The sequence below is a fragment of the Anguilla rostrata genome, chromosome 5, assembly GCF_018555375.3.
Source record: "Anguilla rostrata isolate EN2019 chromosome 5, ASM1855537v3, whole genome shotgun sequence".
NCBI classification, from domain to species: domain Eukaryota; kingdom Metazoa; phylum Chordata; class Actinopteri; order Anguilliformes; family Anguillidae; genus Anguilla; species Anguilla rostrata.
In genome coordinates this window covers 45,774,364-45,792,268 of record NC_057937.1, presented here as the reverse complement: position 1 = coordinate 45,792,268, position 17,905 = coordinate 45,774,364, and the positions used below count along the sequence as shown (strand labels likewise).

The 17,905-nt window shown below is 43.0% G+C and overlaps 2 protein-coding genes across 4 annotated transcripts; one reads left to right on the top strand and one right to left on the bottom strand.

Annotated features, from left to right (window-relative positions):
* Window positions 1-1,582: 1,582 nt before the first annotated feature.
* On the top strand, window positions 1,583-12,094 carry lmnl3 (lamin L3). The gene is made up of 12 exons (XM_064336576.1): window positions 1,583-1,686; window positions 2,048-2,474; window positions 3,046-3,202; window positions 3,419-3,544; window positions 4,005-4,175; window positions 5,038-5,163; window positions 6,565-6,785; window positions 8,566-8,785; window positions 9,157-9,264; window positions 9,423-9,542; window positions 9,636-9,752; window positions 10,284-12,094. Exons 2-12 carry the CDS (start codon window positions 2,080-2,082, stop codon window positions 10,320-10,322), a joined length of 1,800 nt encoding a protein of 599 aa, XP_064192646.1. The 5' UTR covers window positions 1,583-1,686; window positions 2,048-2,079; the 3' UTR covers window positions 10,323-12,094.
* Window positions 11,991-17,569, bottom strand: zgc:158785 (uncharacterized protein LOC791214 homolog). 3 transcript variants are annotated; one of them, XM_064336579.1, is made up of 6 exons: window positions 17,320-17,569; window positions 16,290-16,397; window positions 15,234-15,437; window positions 14,497-14,701; window positions 13,116-13,322; window positions 11,991-12,755 (listed from the first exon to the last, which is right to left on the bottom strand). In XM_064336579.1, the coding sequence occupies exons 3-6, from the start codon at window positions 15,389-15,391 to the stop codon at window positions 12,597-12,599; spliced, it is 729 nt and encodes a 242-aa protein (XP_064192649.1). In that variant the 5' UTR covers window positions 15,392-15,437; window positions 16,290-16,397; window positions 17,320-17,569; the 3' UTR covers window positions 11,991-12,596. The 3 variants fall into 3 exon arrangements, with proteins under 3 accessions (XP_064192649.1, XP_064192648.1, XP_064192647.1); XM_064336578.1 differs by having other exon boundaries at window positions 15,234-16,397; XM_064336577.1 differs by lacking the exon at window positions 16,290-16,397 and having other exon boundaries at window positions 17,320-17,566.
* Window positions 17,570-17,905: the final 336 nt, after the last annotated feature.

Genomic DNA, 17,905 nt, shown 5'->3' with positions numbered 1-17,905 from the left:
ACTGTAGCATGTCTATAGTTGTAAGTAATAAAACTGAATTTAACATGTGAGTGTCACTTGTAAACATTGCTGTCAATCATCATCTGTGCTTAATTAGTGGCAATTACTTCATCAGCTAAGATTACTGAGGTGATCCAATGGGATAATTGTTTGAGAAGCAGTTTGACAAAGGGCCTATTGTGACCTCTAGTGGGCGGAGTACTGAAGTACCATGCGAGAAAACAAGGGGAGACAAACTGGTGGCCCTAATTATGACATTAGACCTGAGTAACACAACCAGAGCTGATCTATTTCAGGATTTCAACTTCTACCCTTAATTATTTAATTAGCTCAATCATATCTTGAGCTGACATTTTTATAAGCGCCAGCTACAGCCACAGACTACAAGTGTCAGCTAAAGATTTCTACTGTGCTCAAGTACAGGAGTGACCTAGCATTGAGCTGTCAGAAAACTAAAAGTAAGACAACTGGTTGGAACCCAGGACTGGAGGTGTGTACCCCTGCACTACACCCTCAGCCCAAGAGAGCTTAACAAGCTGCCACATCCGGAGCACTGCGGAATAAAAAAAATCTGTCATATAGCAAGTATCTATGCCCTCCAATTCCAGAAAGAACCAGTAGTAATCAGGCCCCAAAATGCAGTGTCCTTAGTGATGCACATGACGTCTCACACCACACAAACTGAGGGTAGAATAGAAAGCAGTATGTTGCCTACAGAGAGGAGTCTGTTCTCCAAGTCAACAAGGCCCTGTCTGCTTTCCTGCACTGAGAGGTACAAGACTACTGTCTTCAGCCAGTGATGACCTGATCAGAAGTCCACCAACTTGCTCTGTTTAGTAGGTCCCCTGTACTAAGTCAAACCACCAACCTATGTCAAAAAAATGTTTACATAATGATATTTCATAGATCTACCTAAAGTAGATCAGTATCACACACTCAATTTTCCCAACCGCCCATTCTGCACCCAGATGAACTCAATAACCTCACTGTAAACCACCAGGAATATTACCCCCAGTTACACAAACAAACCTCACAATTTCCCCAATTTATCTTAGCTGAGGAGGCACTCTGAAATCTGGCCACCTCATCCAGAGCCATTACTGAGACAGAGTTATCAGGAGTAGGCTACTTATAATTACAGTAACGCATGTATGCATTAGCACCCCTGGGAATCCTGTAATGGGATGGAGATATGGACACACGTCAAAAGTGCTCAGAAAGTTTTTGACCCACAATAAAATTGATGAAAGGTGATAGAAGATAACCCAAGCAAGGTCCGGATATATTTATTAAATGTAAATGATAGCCTACTACAAACCCATAATCATTCAATCTCAAACTAAGTAAATACCAAGGCTGTAACGTTAATATTTCGGTTTTATTTGTTGATTTGTTCGGAATTAGTTTTAGGTTAAATTATTCCTATGCCAATAGAATGTGAGAGGGTAGGTCTAAGACAAAAATCGATTGTAAACTGACAAATTCAAATAATATTAATTCAGTAAAAATACGACACTGACATTGGCGTCTCCTGGCTATGGCTTCAACGTTGCCTTTAAATTCCTCGTGCTTCTATTCTGATCTTGTGATGATGTGACATCACTAATTTTAGTCAGTCGGTTCTTAACAGCTGATTGCGGTGGGAGTGGGCTCTGATTTTTTCGTGGGAAACTCTAAACCGTTTAGGTAACTATTTTGTGCGAAACAGTGTCCGTTTTCATCTAGGTCTATATTAATCAGTCAGTTCGTGGCGTTCAGTATGGTGTAATTAAAAAAAAATTATTTCTTTACATTTTTTAGTTTGGTTAACCAATATGGCGAGCTAATGTTTAGAATCTGAACAGCGTTTGTGAACCGGCTAGATTCTCACTGGCTAGTTTGTAGGCTACTGATATTTACGGATGACACCGAATAAGTTAGCTAACGTTTGCTAACTGCGCATCCTTGAAAGTTTATGACTGCGGATGTAAAGCTAATTGGTTAGCTAGTTGAGAAAATACTGACCGATATAGCCATTCAATTCACCTCCTATCGCCTGAAATCCCAGCTCGCTAGCCAGAAATAGCAGGTGCATGATCAATGGCCTCCATAACGTCCACTCCAGCCACTTCAACAAGCCGGACATCCCGTACGACAAGGCGGAGCACGGCCAGCACGCCCGGGATATCCCCGTCCAGCACGAGTCCAACACGCCTCACTCGCATACAGGAGAAGGAAGAACTCAGGCAGCTGAATGACCGTCTTGCCGCATACATAGAGCGTGCCCGGCATCTGGAGAATGACAAATCCTCCATGCTGATCCTGCTGGAGGAGAAGGAAGAATCGTCGACTAGAGAATTGGGAAAAATCCGGCTACTGTATGAAAACGAACTCGCCGACGCTAGAAAGATACTGGACACTACGGCCAACGAGAGGGCTAGGCTACAAATAGAACTGTCCCAACTCTCAGAAGATCACCGACAACTACAAACAAGGTACGTTAGCTTGTTGGATCGCACTACTGTATAATTGGTTAGTGAGTATGGTTTGTACAGTAGATAATGCTAGAGCGTATGATCAGATGAGTAGTGTGAATTTCACCTCTTCGCAATGTTTGAAGTGAAAGGCCTAGCCATGCAGCCTGCTTGGCCATTTAAAAGCAACATCGAAGGCAGCATAAAAATTAGCCTCTACTGGAAGTGCTTTTAGCCTTTGTGGCCATTTATTCTGATCAAAGTAGACATTTTGCTTTCCAAGTTGCAGTCAGTATTGTCTCAGTAATGGTCAACTAGGCCCAATGGAACACACATTCATGCAGCCCAATAAGTTGGTAAATATAGTAGCTTGCACCGCATGCTGTTCTTAATATTGTGTTTTTATATGACTTCTCAGAGACAGCTTGGCCTAGTTATCATACAAGTGAGAGCACAATGCATTGCCATTTGCACCAAGCAGCGTCATAAAATATTCACATAATTTTGAAACGGCACATAATGATGCTTTATAAAAGTTTTTATCTTTTGTTGTCACCCCATAATATGTGTATGTCACAAATTCATTACCCAGGAATAGTAAGAAAGAGTCCGAGCTGGCCACGGCAGTGGGGCGTTGGAGAAACCTTGAAGCTGTGCTGAACTCCAAAGAGGCAGAGTTTGCTAACTTGCTGGCGGGAAACCGGGGACTGGAAAATGAAATCGCAGAGCTCAAAGCCCAGGTTTCCAATGTACGCAGTCCTCCCTTTTATTCTGACAAATGTTTTCCTCTCGTACTGTACTTTCTCAAGACTCCACAGAACCGCATGAAATGCTTTGCACTCTTTGCTGTTTTTGTTGTCTTCTGCATCTTCAGCCAGAAATGAACTTTTCCAGAAGTAAAAAGTGAAATTGGCGATGGCTGGTGTTAGTTATTGCCAAACTGATCCCTTGGTTTGTGCCCTTAGCTGGAGCTGGCCTTACAGGATGCTAAGACTCAGCTCCACGCAGAGATGCTGCGAAGGGTGGACATGGAGAACCAGGTGCAAACCCTCCGGGAGCAGTTGGAATTCCACAGACACATCAGTGAGCAGGTATGGATGATCTGCACAGTATCTATTAACCTTCTACAGTCTGCCATTTGGTTTTTAAAGAAATGATTGGGTGGTGTCATAGCCAGCCAATATCCATGAAAGGCCACCATGGAATGGCTTTGTATGCATACTGAAGTTACTGCTACTTCCTGCAATGGTTAGAAAATATGGCTCCTGCATAAGATCTGTTGCTTGCAGGTATGTACTTGCCACGGAATAATGATCCGAAATGCCAGTTTTTGCATTGAATAGGTACACCCAACAACTTTTCCTTTTCGTTTGGGGATGGGGGAGTGATCTTAGTATAAAACAGAGAAACTAATCCTTTCCAGGGCTAATCTTATAGAAAGTTGTGAAGGGACCTCTTCCTTGGTAACATTTCCTTTAAGCCCTGAAGATCATTCGGGCTTGTAGATGAAGCCTGTACACACGTGCTGATGTCCTCTTTCGATGGCCGCAGGAGGTCAGGGAGATGCGGAGCCGGCACGAGAGCAGGCTGGTGGAGGTGGACTCGGGGCGGCAGAAGGAGTTCGAGAGCAAGCTGGCCGAGGCCATGCAGCAGCTCAGGCAGGAGCACGAAGGTCACATCCAGCAGTACAAAGAGGAGCTGGAGAGGACCTACAGTGCCAGAGTACGCGCAATGCTTCTCTGTCATCCAGGGCTAAATGACACAATTTTCCTTCACCAATTTTGATAGTGTTCATTAGCTTGTCGTGTGGGGGTGGGTGTGGGGGTTGCTTGTGTGTCCTTTATACCTCTCTCGGCTTTAAAGTAACCGGGGTGGTGCTGCCAATAAGTGGAAGTAGAACTAAGGGAAAAATGGCTATACCAGTTAAGCTAGCTTTCTAAGTCCCGTTGACTGGGTATGTGCTACCCTCATTTTTATGCTTTGTTTAGAAACTTAAAACCAAGCTAAAAATCCAGTTAGTTGGCTATTATCCCTTAATCTGTATGAAGATGTTGAAGTTGTTTCGTTGAAAGCCTCTGTACTTATGATAGCACCTCATATCGACTTGACAGAAGTAATGCTTACTGCAATGTGATTTAAAATTGTTGCCCTGTTTGTTCGTCTGAAACAGTCTTTGGCCAGGCAGACAGATTGCACATATAGGGCAGCAGGAAGTCAGGCAGTTGATCAGAAGACACAGATGAAGAGGAATGAAAGAACAAGTGTAGAGATTAGGAGGGAGTTTATGCTGCCCACGGTGAGGCTATTCTAACGCGTGAGGGTTTATTTAGTTTTTCATCCTATCACCTGTATGCCCGAGCTTGCATTATTTAACCTCATAAGTATGCTTTTAACATAATTTTCAGACATTTTACAGCAGATATCTCATTGAGGGTGCTTGAGTAAAGCATTCGGTCATTGTGGAATGTTTGGAAAATCACCTGTTAAGTGGGGGGAAAAAAATGTATGGTTTTAACTCTGCGGCCCACGAGTGGCTGTGGTGGTAATTTCTATTCCGTTTTTTCTCAATGTTGCCGCTGTGCAGTTAGAAAATGCACAGTATTCAGCGGCCAAGAATAGCGACCTGGCCAGTTCAACCAGGGAAGAGCTTGCTGGGACCAAGCTGCGACTGGAGAACATGTCTTCTCAAATCAGCTATTTCCAGAAGCAGGTAAATTGTTGTGAACTGTACGTTTAAGTCAGAAGAGGAGCCCCTGGTACTGGCTGCTGTGCTTTTGCTGTAGTACACATAACATACCCTAGATGGCAACCTTTCACCAAATACTGTGAAGTGAATTGAGGGATTTGTACAGTTGTGATTCTGTGTGCTGCTTCTCCTTTCCTTTTGCAAACAATATTGAGGAAAGAGAGAAATCCATGTATATTTAACATTTCCATTGGAAATCCATACAATGTATAGTTTAAAAGCAAAATAATGATTTGGGCCAGGCTGGAGCATTATGTTATTGATTAATTTGGTCCAGTCATTTACTTGGTAATTATGTGGACAGCAATGGCCAGTAAATATTTTATTTAGGTGTTTCTTCTACTGCATTTTGTTTTGAAAATGTGCACTTTGTTATGAAATTTAGGAGCAGCCAGCCTGGAATAGGACTAAATATGCCTAAGCTTGAATTTGAGTTACATGAAACCACAACATGAAATAGTGTTATATCAAGTGTATCTTGCATTGATAGTTTACCACCTCGCTAGTAAAACAAATCTAGTAAACCTAAATCATTGTCAGACATTCGTAGTCTATATATACCCATTAATATTTATTGAATTAAAAGCTAATTGGTTTCAAAGGGCTGCTGAAGATTTAAGTCGAGAGGCTAGGAGAGCAAACGCTGACGGGACTGGCGTAGGGAGCGTTCCTGTACGGGCACGGTAAGCTGTACGCTGACAGGCCGCGAAAGGAGCACGCTCCAGCATGAGGACGAGACATGTTAATTGGCTCTGCTTTCACACCCGGCCTGTCTTCCGTCTCGTAGCAGACCGGTCGCTACTCATTTCCTGAACGTTCCTCGGCGGCGTTACGTACCCTAACCGCGTGCGTCTGCAAAATCTATTGCCGTTGCTGGAGAGCGAAGGCTAACTGAGCAGCTGCTTAGCTCCAGGGCTGCATCTTAGTTCACTGTTGTCTTGCACACTTGCTCACTTCTCTCTGAGGAGTCCATTCTCAGGCACGGATACAACGGTGACACCTTAACTGTCGGGTAGTACAATGAATTAATTAGGCCGGTGAGACGTAATCGTCCTTCCACACTGTTTGGCTGTCCTTGGAAGGGATCAGATGCTGTGAAGTCCTTCCTATGCATGCATTTGAGCCAGGACTTCATTATTCTGATCTTAGTTGTTTTCCAGACTTATTTTCTATATTGTATGGCCTCCTTTGGGCGCTAATTGGCTGTGGCGGTATCATAGCTCCGCCCCTGCCTCGCATGTGCTCTGTTTAACACGGCGCCGCTCACTGGTGGCGGTGTCGCGGGCGGAGTGGATTAGGGGCGAGGGATGCATGGGGTTAGAGCTGAGATGCGGCCTGGGTGCTGAGCCCCGCTCCCCACGGCAGAGCAGCGACCTGGAGGCTCGGGTTCGGGAGCTGGAGGCCACGCTGGACCGGGAGAGGGAGGCCGGCCAGCGGCGGCTGACCGAGAAGGAGAGGGAGATGGCCAACATGAGGCAGCAGATGCAGGCCCAGCTGGAGGAGTACGAGAACCTGCTGGACGTGAAGCTGGCCCTCGACATGGAGATCAACGCCTACCGGAAGATGCTGGAAGGAGAAGAGCAGAGGTAGGGTAACAGGCTTGTGTTCAGTCAACGCCTGTCCTGAACCTTGACTCCGTTTAGACAAGTGTGCTTTTCCTTCTTCACAGTGATCGCGAAGAGAGTTCAGCATTCAGAATAAACCTAAATTAAAACCACAATCAAAATGAATTTGCCAAACTCTATATGAAGGCAAAAATACTTGTAAGGTAAAAATAAATAAATAATTGTATAATAGCAAGGACAGATTTTAGCCGCGTTTCCACCAAAATTACCCGGAACTTTCAGTCCCAGGAACTACTTTACCAGGAACTAAAAGGTTCCTTCAGCCAATGGTTGTCTGCGTTTCCGCCGGGGTCTAAAGTACCGCGAAGATTAGGCAAATGACACTGACGTTGTCGTCGGTCCATCTGTCATATGATTTCTTCTGTAACCCCATACTACCACCGAAGTAGCCTACATTATTTTCTAATAACCGGGACAGCCCGGAGGGGTTTATTCCACTTATATACAACGGGTTACCAACAATGACTATATATGGTTACTTTTGTATTTATTGATTTTCATATATCCTCTCAAACACATTCATTAACAGCAGAAAACATGCACACGTTGTAAACAATTTGCTGTTTTATTACTTTCTCGTCGTCAATTCCATATAGGCTAATCGCAAAATGACAAGAATAGAACGAAAACTCGGACTTGCGTGAAAATGTAAATTAGTAGTGGTACAGCCACCGTTTGCTTTCCTTCGAAGTTACTGCTAGCCGAGCAGAGTGCCCTCCAGATGCGAACCATGCACCATAAATGAGTCCATAGTCTTCCTGGTCTTTTCGTGGAAGTGAAAAATGGCAGTAAAATTACGGCAGTCTGAAAAAGCTAAAGGGAAGATTACTAGAATTAACCTGTTATTTTACCCGGATAAAAAGTGCGGAAGGTGATTTCCAGTTTGCTTGTACTGTATCACCAATGTTAATTATGCAGAACTACCGCATACCTCACGTAACTGTATCAAACGTTTTGAGTCAATTACAACGGGCTAACAAAGAAAATATTCAGCAACCGAATTAATCCGTTTGAATGTTTTGGTAGCCTACGTAATATGCTGTCCCAGCACGAATGCTTAGCATTTTATATAACGAATACTAAAGCAAGAAAAGAACAGAAGAGCACACGTTATAATTCCAAGACGTTGACAGCTATAACCAAAAGTAGGCTACTGCGCCGCATAACATGCAAGTTTGATTTGAAGTTATTATGAAAATAAATTGGTTTGCCGCTGCATATTTTCAAACATGGCGGGCAATGGCGGAAAATAAATACAACACAAATGCTACGAGTACTCGACCAATCAGAAATGTTCAGCGCTGCAAGCTCCACCCAAAAGGTTCCTGTACTTCCGGAAAGTACTACCCCCCGAGCAGGAACGTTTTGGGGGGTAAAACAAAGCCCCCAGAACTAAATTTAGACCCTAGTTCCTGCGGTGGAAACGCACTGAGTTCCTCAAAAGGTTCCTAGTTCCGGGGTATAGTTCCTGCGGTGGAAACGCGGCTTTTGATAGAATTCGGGTCTCAGTAACTCTTCCAGCATGTGCTTGTGGTATTGATGCAGCAGAAAAAGAGTAGAAGTTGGGGAAATATTTAGCCTGTATGATACAAGTTCAAATACTGCCGTTATGCTCGTATCTATGTCAGGCTGTATAATGGAATAAGGAAAACGGAGCAGTCATTTGTGTGTGATCACTTGCGTGGATTGATGCATCTGTGGTTGATTTAGTCTCCTGACTGATTTTGTCCTTCGTTTGAAGGCTGAACCTGTCCCCGAGCCCCTCCCAGCACGGGCCGGTGTCCCGCACGCACATGCACGCTGGCAGGAGACAGAAGGGGAAGAAACGCAAGCTGGAGGGGCGGGCCAGCCTGTCGCCAGGTTACAAGATCTCCCAGCATGCCTCAGCACACGGGAGTGTGTCCATTGACGAGATTGACCTCGAAGGGAACTACATCAAGCTTAGGAATAACTCTGAGATGGTAGAACCTGTGGACATGTTTTGTCATACCCTTTTCTTATATTTATTTATATTTTGTGTAAACACTGTTCCCATTGGCCCATGAAAAATTCTTGATTTTAAAAGTGGAAAATTGAGTAATTAAAGATAATTAATATTCTGTTGGTTTTTATGTATTTTTTCATGGCTTTATATAATCCCTTACAACAAAATTCCCAATTGTTGAGAGTTTATTGCCAACAGTGCTCTGCTTTCAAAAGCAGACAATTTCCATGTTAAAACTGTTTGGAGTGAGGCCAATTTTCACTTTGTTTTATATTTATTTTTCTATGTGGGTGCATAAGTAAGAAAGTGCTGTAGGGACCCTGTATGCATTTTCTTTACCTTTTCTAGGACCAGTCTTTGGGTGGGTGGGTCTTGAGAAAGAGCCACAGGACCATGCCCGAGGTGTCCTTTCAGATCCCCGCCTCTTACGTCCTGAGAGGAGGACAGACGCTAACTGTGAGTAGAGTATGCTCTTGGAATAACTGGCTACATATTAAGTACACTATAGTCATAATTTCTAGGCTATGTTGTTCATAATTAGATGTTAGAACATTTTGAATGGTCTAGTTGCCATGTAATGCATTTTGAGCTCTGTGCTGTAATCTTTTCCTCAGATTTGGGGGGCCGGTGCTGGGGTTGAACCGAAACCCCCCACTGATTTGGTGCTGAAGACCCAGAGGAACTGGGGAATGGTTGACGATGTAAGGGTTGTCCTGGTGACCCCTCATAACGAGGTGAGTCCCTGGCCCGCCTGCCTGCTTAACCCGCACCGAACGCCAAGGCTGAACGTGACGCTTAGTGCGTGCGCCCACGCGTGTCATCAACAGGAGACGGCAGAGCGGAGGCTGGTGCGTGTGCAGAGGGGGGCTGAGGGGGAGTCTGACGTGGAGCTGGAGGAAGAGGACGTCGGCGGCGGCAGCAGCGAGCTGCATCTCCGGCGGCAGGTAACCAGCCACCAGCTCTGTTTCATAGGTGCTAGCGTATTTGAATTACATCGCTTGCATCTGTTCCTGTTGTGAATGTAGCAATAAGTTTTTAATTGCCCTTGTTTGTTCTTTGTCTGGTACGTAAGCCAAAAAGAAGAAAAAAGAAATGTTGTTTGGTCTCGTGAGCGCCACCTTTTGGTGCAGACAGACAGAGACCGTCAGACCCCAGTAGGTGAGGTCCTGAGTGCATGCATGCATAGCTCTCCACATAGTAACCCTGTATTCCCAGCTAAGTTTGCTTTGCACACTCCCAGAGCTGTGGCAGCTTGGCTTTTAAACGACAACACCTGCCCACGCTAGCGTTTCTGTTCGTCTCCCTGCATGGACGGCATTGGCTTGCCAACAGAGGCCCGCTTGGCAAGGCTAGACGGTTTGGCATTAACGCTGCGCGCCATCGTCCGAGCTCTAACGCGCTCCCCGTGCTGCCCACGCATGCTTGACTCCGCTGTTGTCCTGAAGGTCAGGGGGTAAGGCGCTCTGTTTCCACAGGGGCGGACCGCGGAGGAGGCCAGCTGCGCCGTTATGTAATCACGTTCATTTCGACCCCGGGAGCCCCAAACGTGACCGCGCTGTGATCGGAGAGGCCCCACGTCCCTTTCAGAGAGCCATTTTCTCAGACGGAACTCAGTTGATGACAGAAAAAGAGACCACTTCAACGACTCATTTCACAGACGGGCTCTGTGGAAGTTCCATATTCAGAGCATTTAAAGTAACATGTAAACAGTGTAACTATAAGAAACTTTTCATCATCAATGTCATTCCATTAATATTTTGGTTATATGGTTGGTTATATTTTTGTAGTGCATTGTTAACAGGAAATTGATAGTCATTTGAATAGCGGGGTTTGCCTGTCTGTCACAGGCTCCCATAATGAGTAATATCACAGAGGTTTGTACTGGGCTACCACTTTCTCTGTCCCCAGTCAACCTCTACAGAGTCACATGACCTACGTAAGGTTCTTTAAACTTTAACAGTCAGCGCTGTGACATCAAACCTGTGACCAAGAGACTTCTACAAAGTCTTTGCATCAGCATGATATTTAAAATTCTTATTGGAAGATCTGGAGTAGGATAAAACTTAAGTGTTAAATTGTATGGGTGATAGTAGAATAGATATTTCTAAATATATTTACTTTTGATTAAAAAAATATTTTATAAATAAGCTACGACCCACTTGTCATGATGGCAAGGGTGCTGAAAATTTGTGAAGATAACCTGAAAATCTAGTTATACCTGCCTTTTGGATTGGAATCTGAACATTAAGAAAAGCAACAAATATTAAAAACACAACAAATTTGGCAACAGTGAGGGCATATGAATAGGGTAGAGCTCGTACATGGGGATTTATTCACTTTCTTTTCTGGTGTTCGTCTGTGTTCTGGGACCATGAGAATTACACATACTTGAAAATTAATGAAAATTCTTGTGAAAGCGGTGTACCTGTGTTGAGACACCGCTTGAGACACCAGAACTGAGCATGTGCAACTTCTCTAATCTGAAACTCTTCTCTATAGTATGCTTTCAATATAGGACTAAGTTTCTGAGATGAGTAAATAAAATTTAAAAAATTGTATTCCTTTTAAGTAACAAAAAAGGTAATGCTAGTGTGAACATCCCATTGACATTTTCAAGAATCTGTCCCGTGTATAATTTGAAATCTATGGCAGGTTAGGTCTGTAATGAATAAGTTCTAAGCTTCAAGTGAATATTATTTTGATTACGAAGAGAGATGTTATTTTGAGGTACTTGCATTAATTATTGTCTGTGCCTTATTCAGATGGAAATTAAATAATTAAATTGTAAATGATTTCCCTGTTGAAACAAAGACAAGTTTGACACGGTTAAATTGGATTTAGTTCAAGAAACATACCCAAGCAATGTAATGAGCACTTGTCTAATCACCAAAGAAAAACATTGAAGTAATGGAAGTATTTGTAATAATATTAGTTTTCATTATAGACATTCTGCTTTCTGACTTATTTAATCATATCTTGAATATAATTTGCTCAGGTCTCCCTCCCCATCCATAATTATCCATGTAGTTAAGTTTCTCACACTGCTTGACGAAGGCATTGTTCTTTTTCCCCTTTGGCTTTATTAAAATTATTTGCAATAATCTGTAAAAGACAAACGTGAAAATATTGGAAAGGCCTCTTATAGTCTGTTGTTTTGAAAAAGGACAAGGATATAACCTTGCTGTAGAAATCACAGATGTCTTCAGTTATTTATTGAATGTGTATTGCAACAGAATGTATTCTACAGTATTTTGTAAAACTTCAATAAAGATTTTTACTGAACTGATGCCACAGGTCTTCATTTTTTGTACAGGTTGACCATTTGGCTCTGAAGTATAAACCTGAAAGACTTGATTGTTCATAATTGTATAAATACCACATCATAGCAGCACAGAAAGCTTGGTGTCATTGGGAATTTCAAAGCTGTATAGAAGTTTACCTTACATTTAGGCCTATTTGGCAGAAGCTTTTATCCAAAGCGACGTACAATGGAAGTTTGTAGTGCTGGAGATACTGGGTGTCTTGAAATGACATTTAAGAAGAAATTGTCCCAAATCTCCCAAAATTCAACACATTCCCAGGGAATTCCATTTCATTTACTTAAAAAAAAAATAATAAAAATAAAAAATTCTGACAAAACTAAATCTTTAAGTCTAAAACGGTCAATTTTCTTTCTCAAACAAAAGGAAAATGGCGGTGTATTCATCATGAAGTCTATTCAGCCCAAGGAAAGAAGGGTTTAATCCGTGGGAGTGGTTGTCCACCTGAGATGGTGATGGTGAGCAGAGCTACACCACTGTCTCCTTGCTGGTGTCCTTGTTTATGAAGAGCTGGGGAAATTCTTGTTGGCGAGGTGGTAACAGTGCTGGCCTGGAGATCTGGAGCCTGACTCTCTGATTGGTCCTTTTCCACACCTCAAAGAGATGAATGTGGTAGCGCAAAGACACCTGTGTTCAAGGACACATAAAATATTAAAAACTAAGCAATTAAGTTTCCACAAAAAAAGTTTTGATCAGTAAATTCATCTAGATTAAACCAATCACACTATTGCCAAAGCAGGGTTCTACTCAATATAACAGTGGCACTATTTTTCCAATATGTAAAAAAAAAAAAAAAAAGTTAACCTCATATACTGTGAAATACATCAACCCCTTTTTATTAGGTTGCAACAGCATGAGTAACACTTTTTACATCTTAAAGCTAAAGTCCTGGTCTGGTCCAAAACGTGTCCCTGTATTCCTGCTTTTTCACAGTAGTACTCTCTGGAGGGAACTATACTCAGTATGTGCAAAATGGCTGGTACTCACAAAGGTCCAGAACAGGTAGATGGAGAACAGTGCAAGAGTGAGGACTATGAGGCCAATAGCCTCCATGCTGTTGCTGTAATAGAGGTCCATGGCCCCCTGGACACACAGCCAGCCGGAGAGACAGGCCAGCGGAGTGATGAACATAAAACAGATGATGTCACCACACAGCGTTCGCCTCTGGTGCTGCATGGACGGGGTGTCCAGCCACTGAGAACCACAACAAAAGATCTGCAGTTAATCTAATGGCGTTAGTACAGAATTATATCACAAAGATTACAACCTCATGTAAACAGATTAATGGGCCAGTGGATTTGCGAATATAGATTTAACCTTCAACAAAGTAGTGTCACAGCTTGAAAAATAACACGTAGGCCTGTTTTCAATCAAGGCTAACTTTTCCTTTCAAATAAATCCAAGTATTAAATTTTTTCTTCACAGTTTGGCCAGTTATAAACTTGTAATAGTTATTTAAATTAATTTATTCACAAATCCAAGTTAAAGACAAAATTTTTAGGAATTCACACCATAATTCTTCCTAATAGGTAAGTGCTTTCTTTATCAGAGAGCTGGCGCCAAGCCACTTACCCTACAACAAGACTGGAGAGACAAGCAATCTAAGGAATACAGGGTGCACCAGCCAGGCTGCTGTTCCTACTGACTGTGGTCGTAAGGCACATGGGATGGAATCAGCAGATTACTGCACTATCCCGCGTCCCAGTTTGTGCACGAGATAATGTCCATTAATATAACATAATACCCTGTCCTCTGTGCCATAGCGAGGAAACGCCATCTAATCTCATTTTCATGCTTAAGTGGCTTGCAGTTAAAAGCAGCTGGAGGAAAGCAGACTCTTTAACGGGCGGAGGACTACGAGGGGGGACGACGATCGTTACCATCCGTCATCTGACATGGGATCTGGGCCCTGCCGAAGTTGCAGTGCAGAACTTTTTAGCTCAACTTTTAAGTCCTTGGTGAATACAGCTGAGGACTGTTAACTTGTAAAGATATGTTAGGAATAAACTAGAAATAATAAATGTCTATCTTGTAATGGTCATTAAGCTGTATAGTAGAGCAATATTACCAGAGGCCTGTGAATTCCCCATAAATATACTTAGGATATGTGCAAAACCATCATTTTTTACTTTAATTAGTTTCTTCTTCACCTCTGTGTAAAGACAACAATATTTATACTTGCATTAATTCCTCAAACTTTCAGGACATCGGGGTCTCTAACGAACATACAGTTAATTGTCATAATGGTTTCAATTGCCCTTTTCAAAGACGAGGGGGGAAGTAGGGGGTGAAGAAGCTTAATTCCTGGCTTTGTCACGGCTTTAAAGCGAAGGCCGGTCGCAGCTGAGTCTCCACGTTTTCCTTTTACCTCGGTGAGTGGCTTTGGCAAGCGTTCCAAGGCAAATTCAAAGTGGCAGAGCTCGCAGCGACTGGTGTTTGAGGCCGTCAGCCAACGCTCCAGACAGCTGCAGTGGACCATGGCCAGAGTGCCGGCGCATTCGCAGGGGGACAGAAGGTCCTCCACGCCGTCGCCCTCGTGACAGATCCGACAGAAGGAGTCCTCACTGCAAAGGCTTCATTACCACAGAGGGATTCAGTTAATACTGCCAACAAGGTCTGGATTGATCATTAGCAATATTCAAAACCCCTTTCTACACACAGCCATATGATGATTAACATATTTGTACAAATCCAAAAAATCCTTTCTAATTAAGCATGTTACTTAAGAATATTATATCATGTTCTAACAGGGAATATACTTAATTTACCCCAGACCAAAACAAAGATACCACTTGCAAAATGGGCTGTAGAGTAGAGAAAGGATTCAGTCAATCTGCAATCTTTTTTTCCTAGGAATCTTTTCTACTTGCAATAAGCATCTCATATTTGATTTGATATTTTCCAACAGGGATGAACATGGCTTAGTTTTCAGTAAATGACCAAGGTCTGAATTTAAAAAAAATAAGTGAAACAGCCTGGGTCATCAATCATTTTTCAGCTCAGTGCTATGAAATGTGATGTACAAAATCGATTCGGAGTATAAGCAGCTGGATCTCCTGCTTTACTTTATATTTTTCTTTTGTCACCTTTTTGGGCCTGACCCACCTGCTGGTGCTGGGACTGGACACTGCATATGGTACATGGCTACTGCAGTCAATCACTTCCTGCACAGGGGGGGCCAAATGCTCCTCTTGTGAGCCGTCTGGAGGAGCTTTCACCACAGTACCGGCCACTGCCGGGTCCACAGGTTCCTCAGAGGCCATGGCTGCTGCCCATGAGGGCCATTAATTCCTTTCAGTCAAATCTCACCTGAAACAGGACAGAAGCACAGAGAGGGCAGGAAAACAATGCCGCAGGTGAAACTCAACAGGCCTCAGACAGAGACATTAAAATGGCCGATTCCGCAAGGAGCTTGACCCTGCTGTCGAGCAACAAAGCAAAACAAACTCATCTGTGCGGCTTTGCCAATTAAGATGTTGATCCATACAAACTCGATAGCATAGACTCCCCATTCATTGTGGTGCTCCCTGGGAATTTCCCCTTAATCTGCTCACGAGTCTACATCCTATCCTTCTTAAGTAGCACCCAAACAATGGAATAATGGCCGATTGCCCCCCCCAAGTTATTTTTTGTGCATCTTTTATATGAGTATCAGCAGGCTATATTTACCAGGAAGCAAATGATGGGAAATCAAAGGATGCTCACCACACAATGAGGTCAATTCTGCGAGTGCGCAAGTGCTCTTAGATTTAATCCCTCCCGTCTGCATTCGGGAGGGGAAAAAAAAGTCTGAAATGCATATGAAATGTTTGCCGCAGTGTATTTAACCTAGTTTGTTCCCTCCCAGCATTACTTTCCCAAGGATGCCAGAGACGGTTCCCTAAAGTAGCCAATTATATCTTCAGCTGAAAATCGGGCCTCTGGTATTTGACATAATTCTTTGTTTTAATGGCTTCCCACATATCATACAGGCAAATGCGACTGGCTCTATAATTCAGAGTGTGAATACAATAGCACCAAGTCATCTTAGGCGGGGTGAAATGAGTTCCTTTATAATTCCTCATTATGTTTTATAAGAGTGCACGCTTTAGGTGGCATGTTGTTTTGGCTGTAAGCAGAGTGGAGAGGGCGGCTTAAAGGAGGGAAGGTTGGCCGGCAGACCTGGCATCCCTTTGATCTCAGGTTTAACATGCATCCCCAGACATCTCCAGACAGAGGTCGGGGAGAAGGGGGTAACAATCCTGGTAATCCTGGGGCTCTTATCCTGTCCTGGAAGTGTATAAATTGGATAAGTCAACACAGCAACAGAAGCTCCATTTCCTCATGTGAGCTTGTTTTTGCATGTGTCCAACCATTATTTCCAAACAGTTTTAGCTCTCCAGGGCAGTCACATCCAGACAACAGTTGTGTTTTCAGCTTTTATTTTTTTTTTGTTTCTCCAAATTACTGATTGTGTGTTTATTAATAATGATAGATTTATTTTTTTCTAAGTGTTAATACACATGCGCTTGGAATATTTTCAGTGGTTGTTTCCAGTTTAACAAATTGGCAGATGGTAGTTCAGTATGTTGCTAAACATGATTATACATGGGAATGCAACATCATTTTTGTAGCTGTAAGTCAATTTGTTGAAGCCTAACATTTATAACTGAAAGTGAAACTTCAGTCATAACAGCATGTATCTGTACTGATTCAACTATTTAAAACATATTCTTATTCTACTCCCTATTACTGGTAAATGTCTGTATATAAACAATATGCAAAATATATTGTACATAATCATCCACAGTATGTTGCAATGAATTAGGCTGATATGAGCAGAGCAGTCTACAAACACCGTTCAAATGGCATAAATATGTTTTCATCACTTTTAAAAGTGAGTGCTTAATGCAGTCAATCCAAAGCAAAATCAATATTACAACAGCACACTAAAACCTAAGCACCCAGCCGCACAGATAGCCGGTTTACAGTCTCACACGATCTGCATGTTTTTATATGAGCTCAGCTGTGAACGGTCCTCAGTATCCTGCGAGGGGGCACGGCCAAAACTAAGCAAACGCTGTACTCAGCATGGTGAAAAGCAACAAATGGCAACCCGCAAGAGCACTGTTTAACTTTAACTCACCACTGACAACCCAAATTAAACAAATACAAAAACAAATACGGGAATGTTTAAATGTAAACTGCTTACCACCGAGGCAGCGACGCGGTTCATGTCCCAGGCACCAAATGAAAACAAGCCGCCCGAGTTAGACGGGGGAGGAAGCCTAGTCTGCAGCCTGCTGAGTGTTTTGCCTCCAGACGCTCTCGACAGTCTGCCGCTCCTCACTGTTCAGATTAGCATTCAACTCAAGGTCAGCGGTGAGAATAGATGGGGATTAGATGGGGAAAGTAGGCACAGACTAGACAAATGGAAATCCTTTTCACATCACTGTGAGCTACACCAAGGGCACCTACTCGCCGTAGCCCATTAATCCAGTTAGACATTGCCGTAGCCAGACTTTTAATTTGACAGACATTATGGTAATTTGGCCATGCACTGACTGAAAAATCTGTATTCGGACAGACAATGTTCACACTTCAGAGTCAGTTAAGGTAAGACCAGAACTGTTGCCATGAAGTGTAGGCTATTTCTAATTTTAGCCACCTGGCTAAGAGGCCTGGCTTATCTTCCGAAGGCATTGTGTCTTTGATCCCATTAACATTCGACGCACATACTGTAACGTGCACAGTGTAAAATGTACAGTGCGATCAAAATACATCCAGACAGGAATTAA

What these genes read in the sequence shown, in the direction of transcription:
- zgc:158785 (XM_064336578.1), bottom strand. Translation starts at nt 15,391, where the DNA reads ATGGCCTCTGAGGAACCTGTGGACCCGGCAGTGGCCGGTACTGTGGTG. An exon ending in TCCAGTCCCAGCACCAGCAG is followed by an intron (nt 14,702 to 15,233) that starts GTGGGTCAGGCC and finishes GTGGTAATGAAG; the next exon opens with CCTTTGCAGTGAGGACTCCT. An exon ending in TCTACCTGTTCTGGACCTTT is followed by an intron (nt 12,756 to 13,115) that starts GTGAGTACCAGC and finishes CCTTGAACACAG; the next exon opens with GTGTCTTTGCGCTACCACAT.
- lmnl3 (XM_064336576.1), top strand. Translation starts at nt 2,080, where the DNA reads ATGGCCTCCATAACGTCCACTCCAGCCACTTCAACAAGCCGGACATCC. An exon ending in TCAAAGCCCAGGTTTCCAAT is followed by an intron (nt 3,203 to 3,418) that starts GTACGCAGTCCT and finishes TTGTGCCCTTAG; the next exon opens with CTGGAGCTGGCCTTACAGGA. An exon ending in GAGGAGGACAGACGCTAACT is followed by an intron (nt 9,265 to 9,422) that starts GTGAGTAGAGTA and finishes TCTTTTCCTCAG; the next exon opens with ATTTGGGGGGCCGGTGCTGG.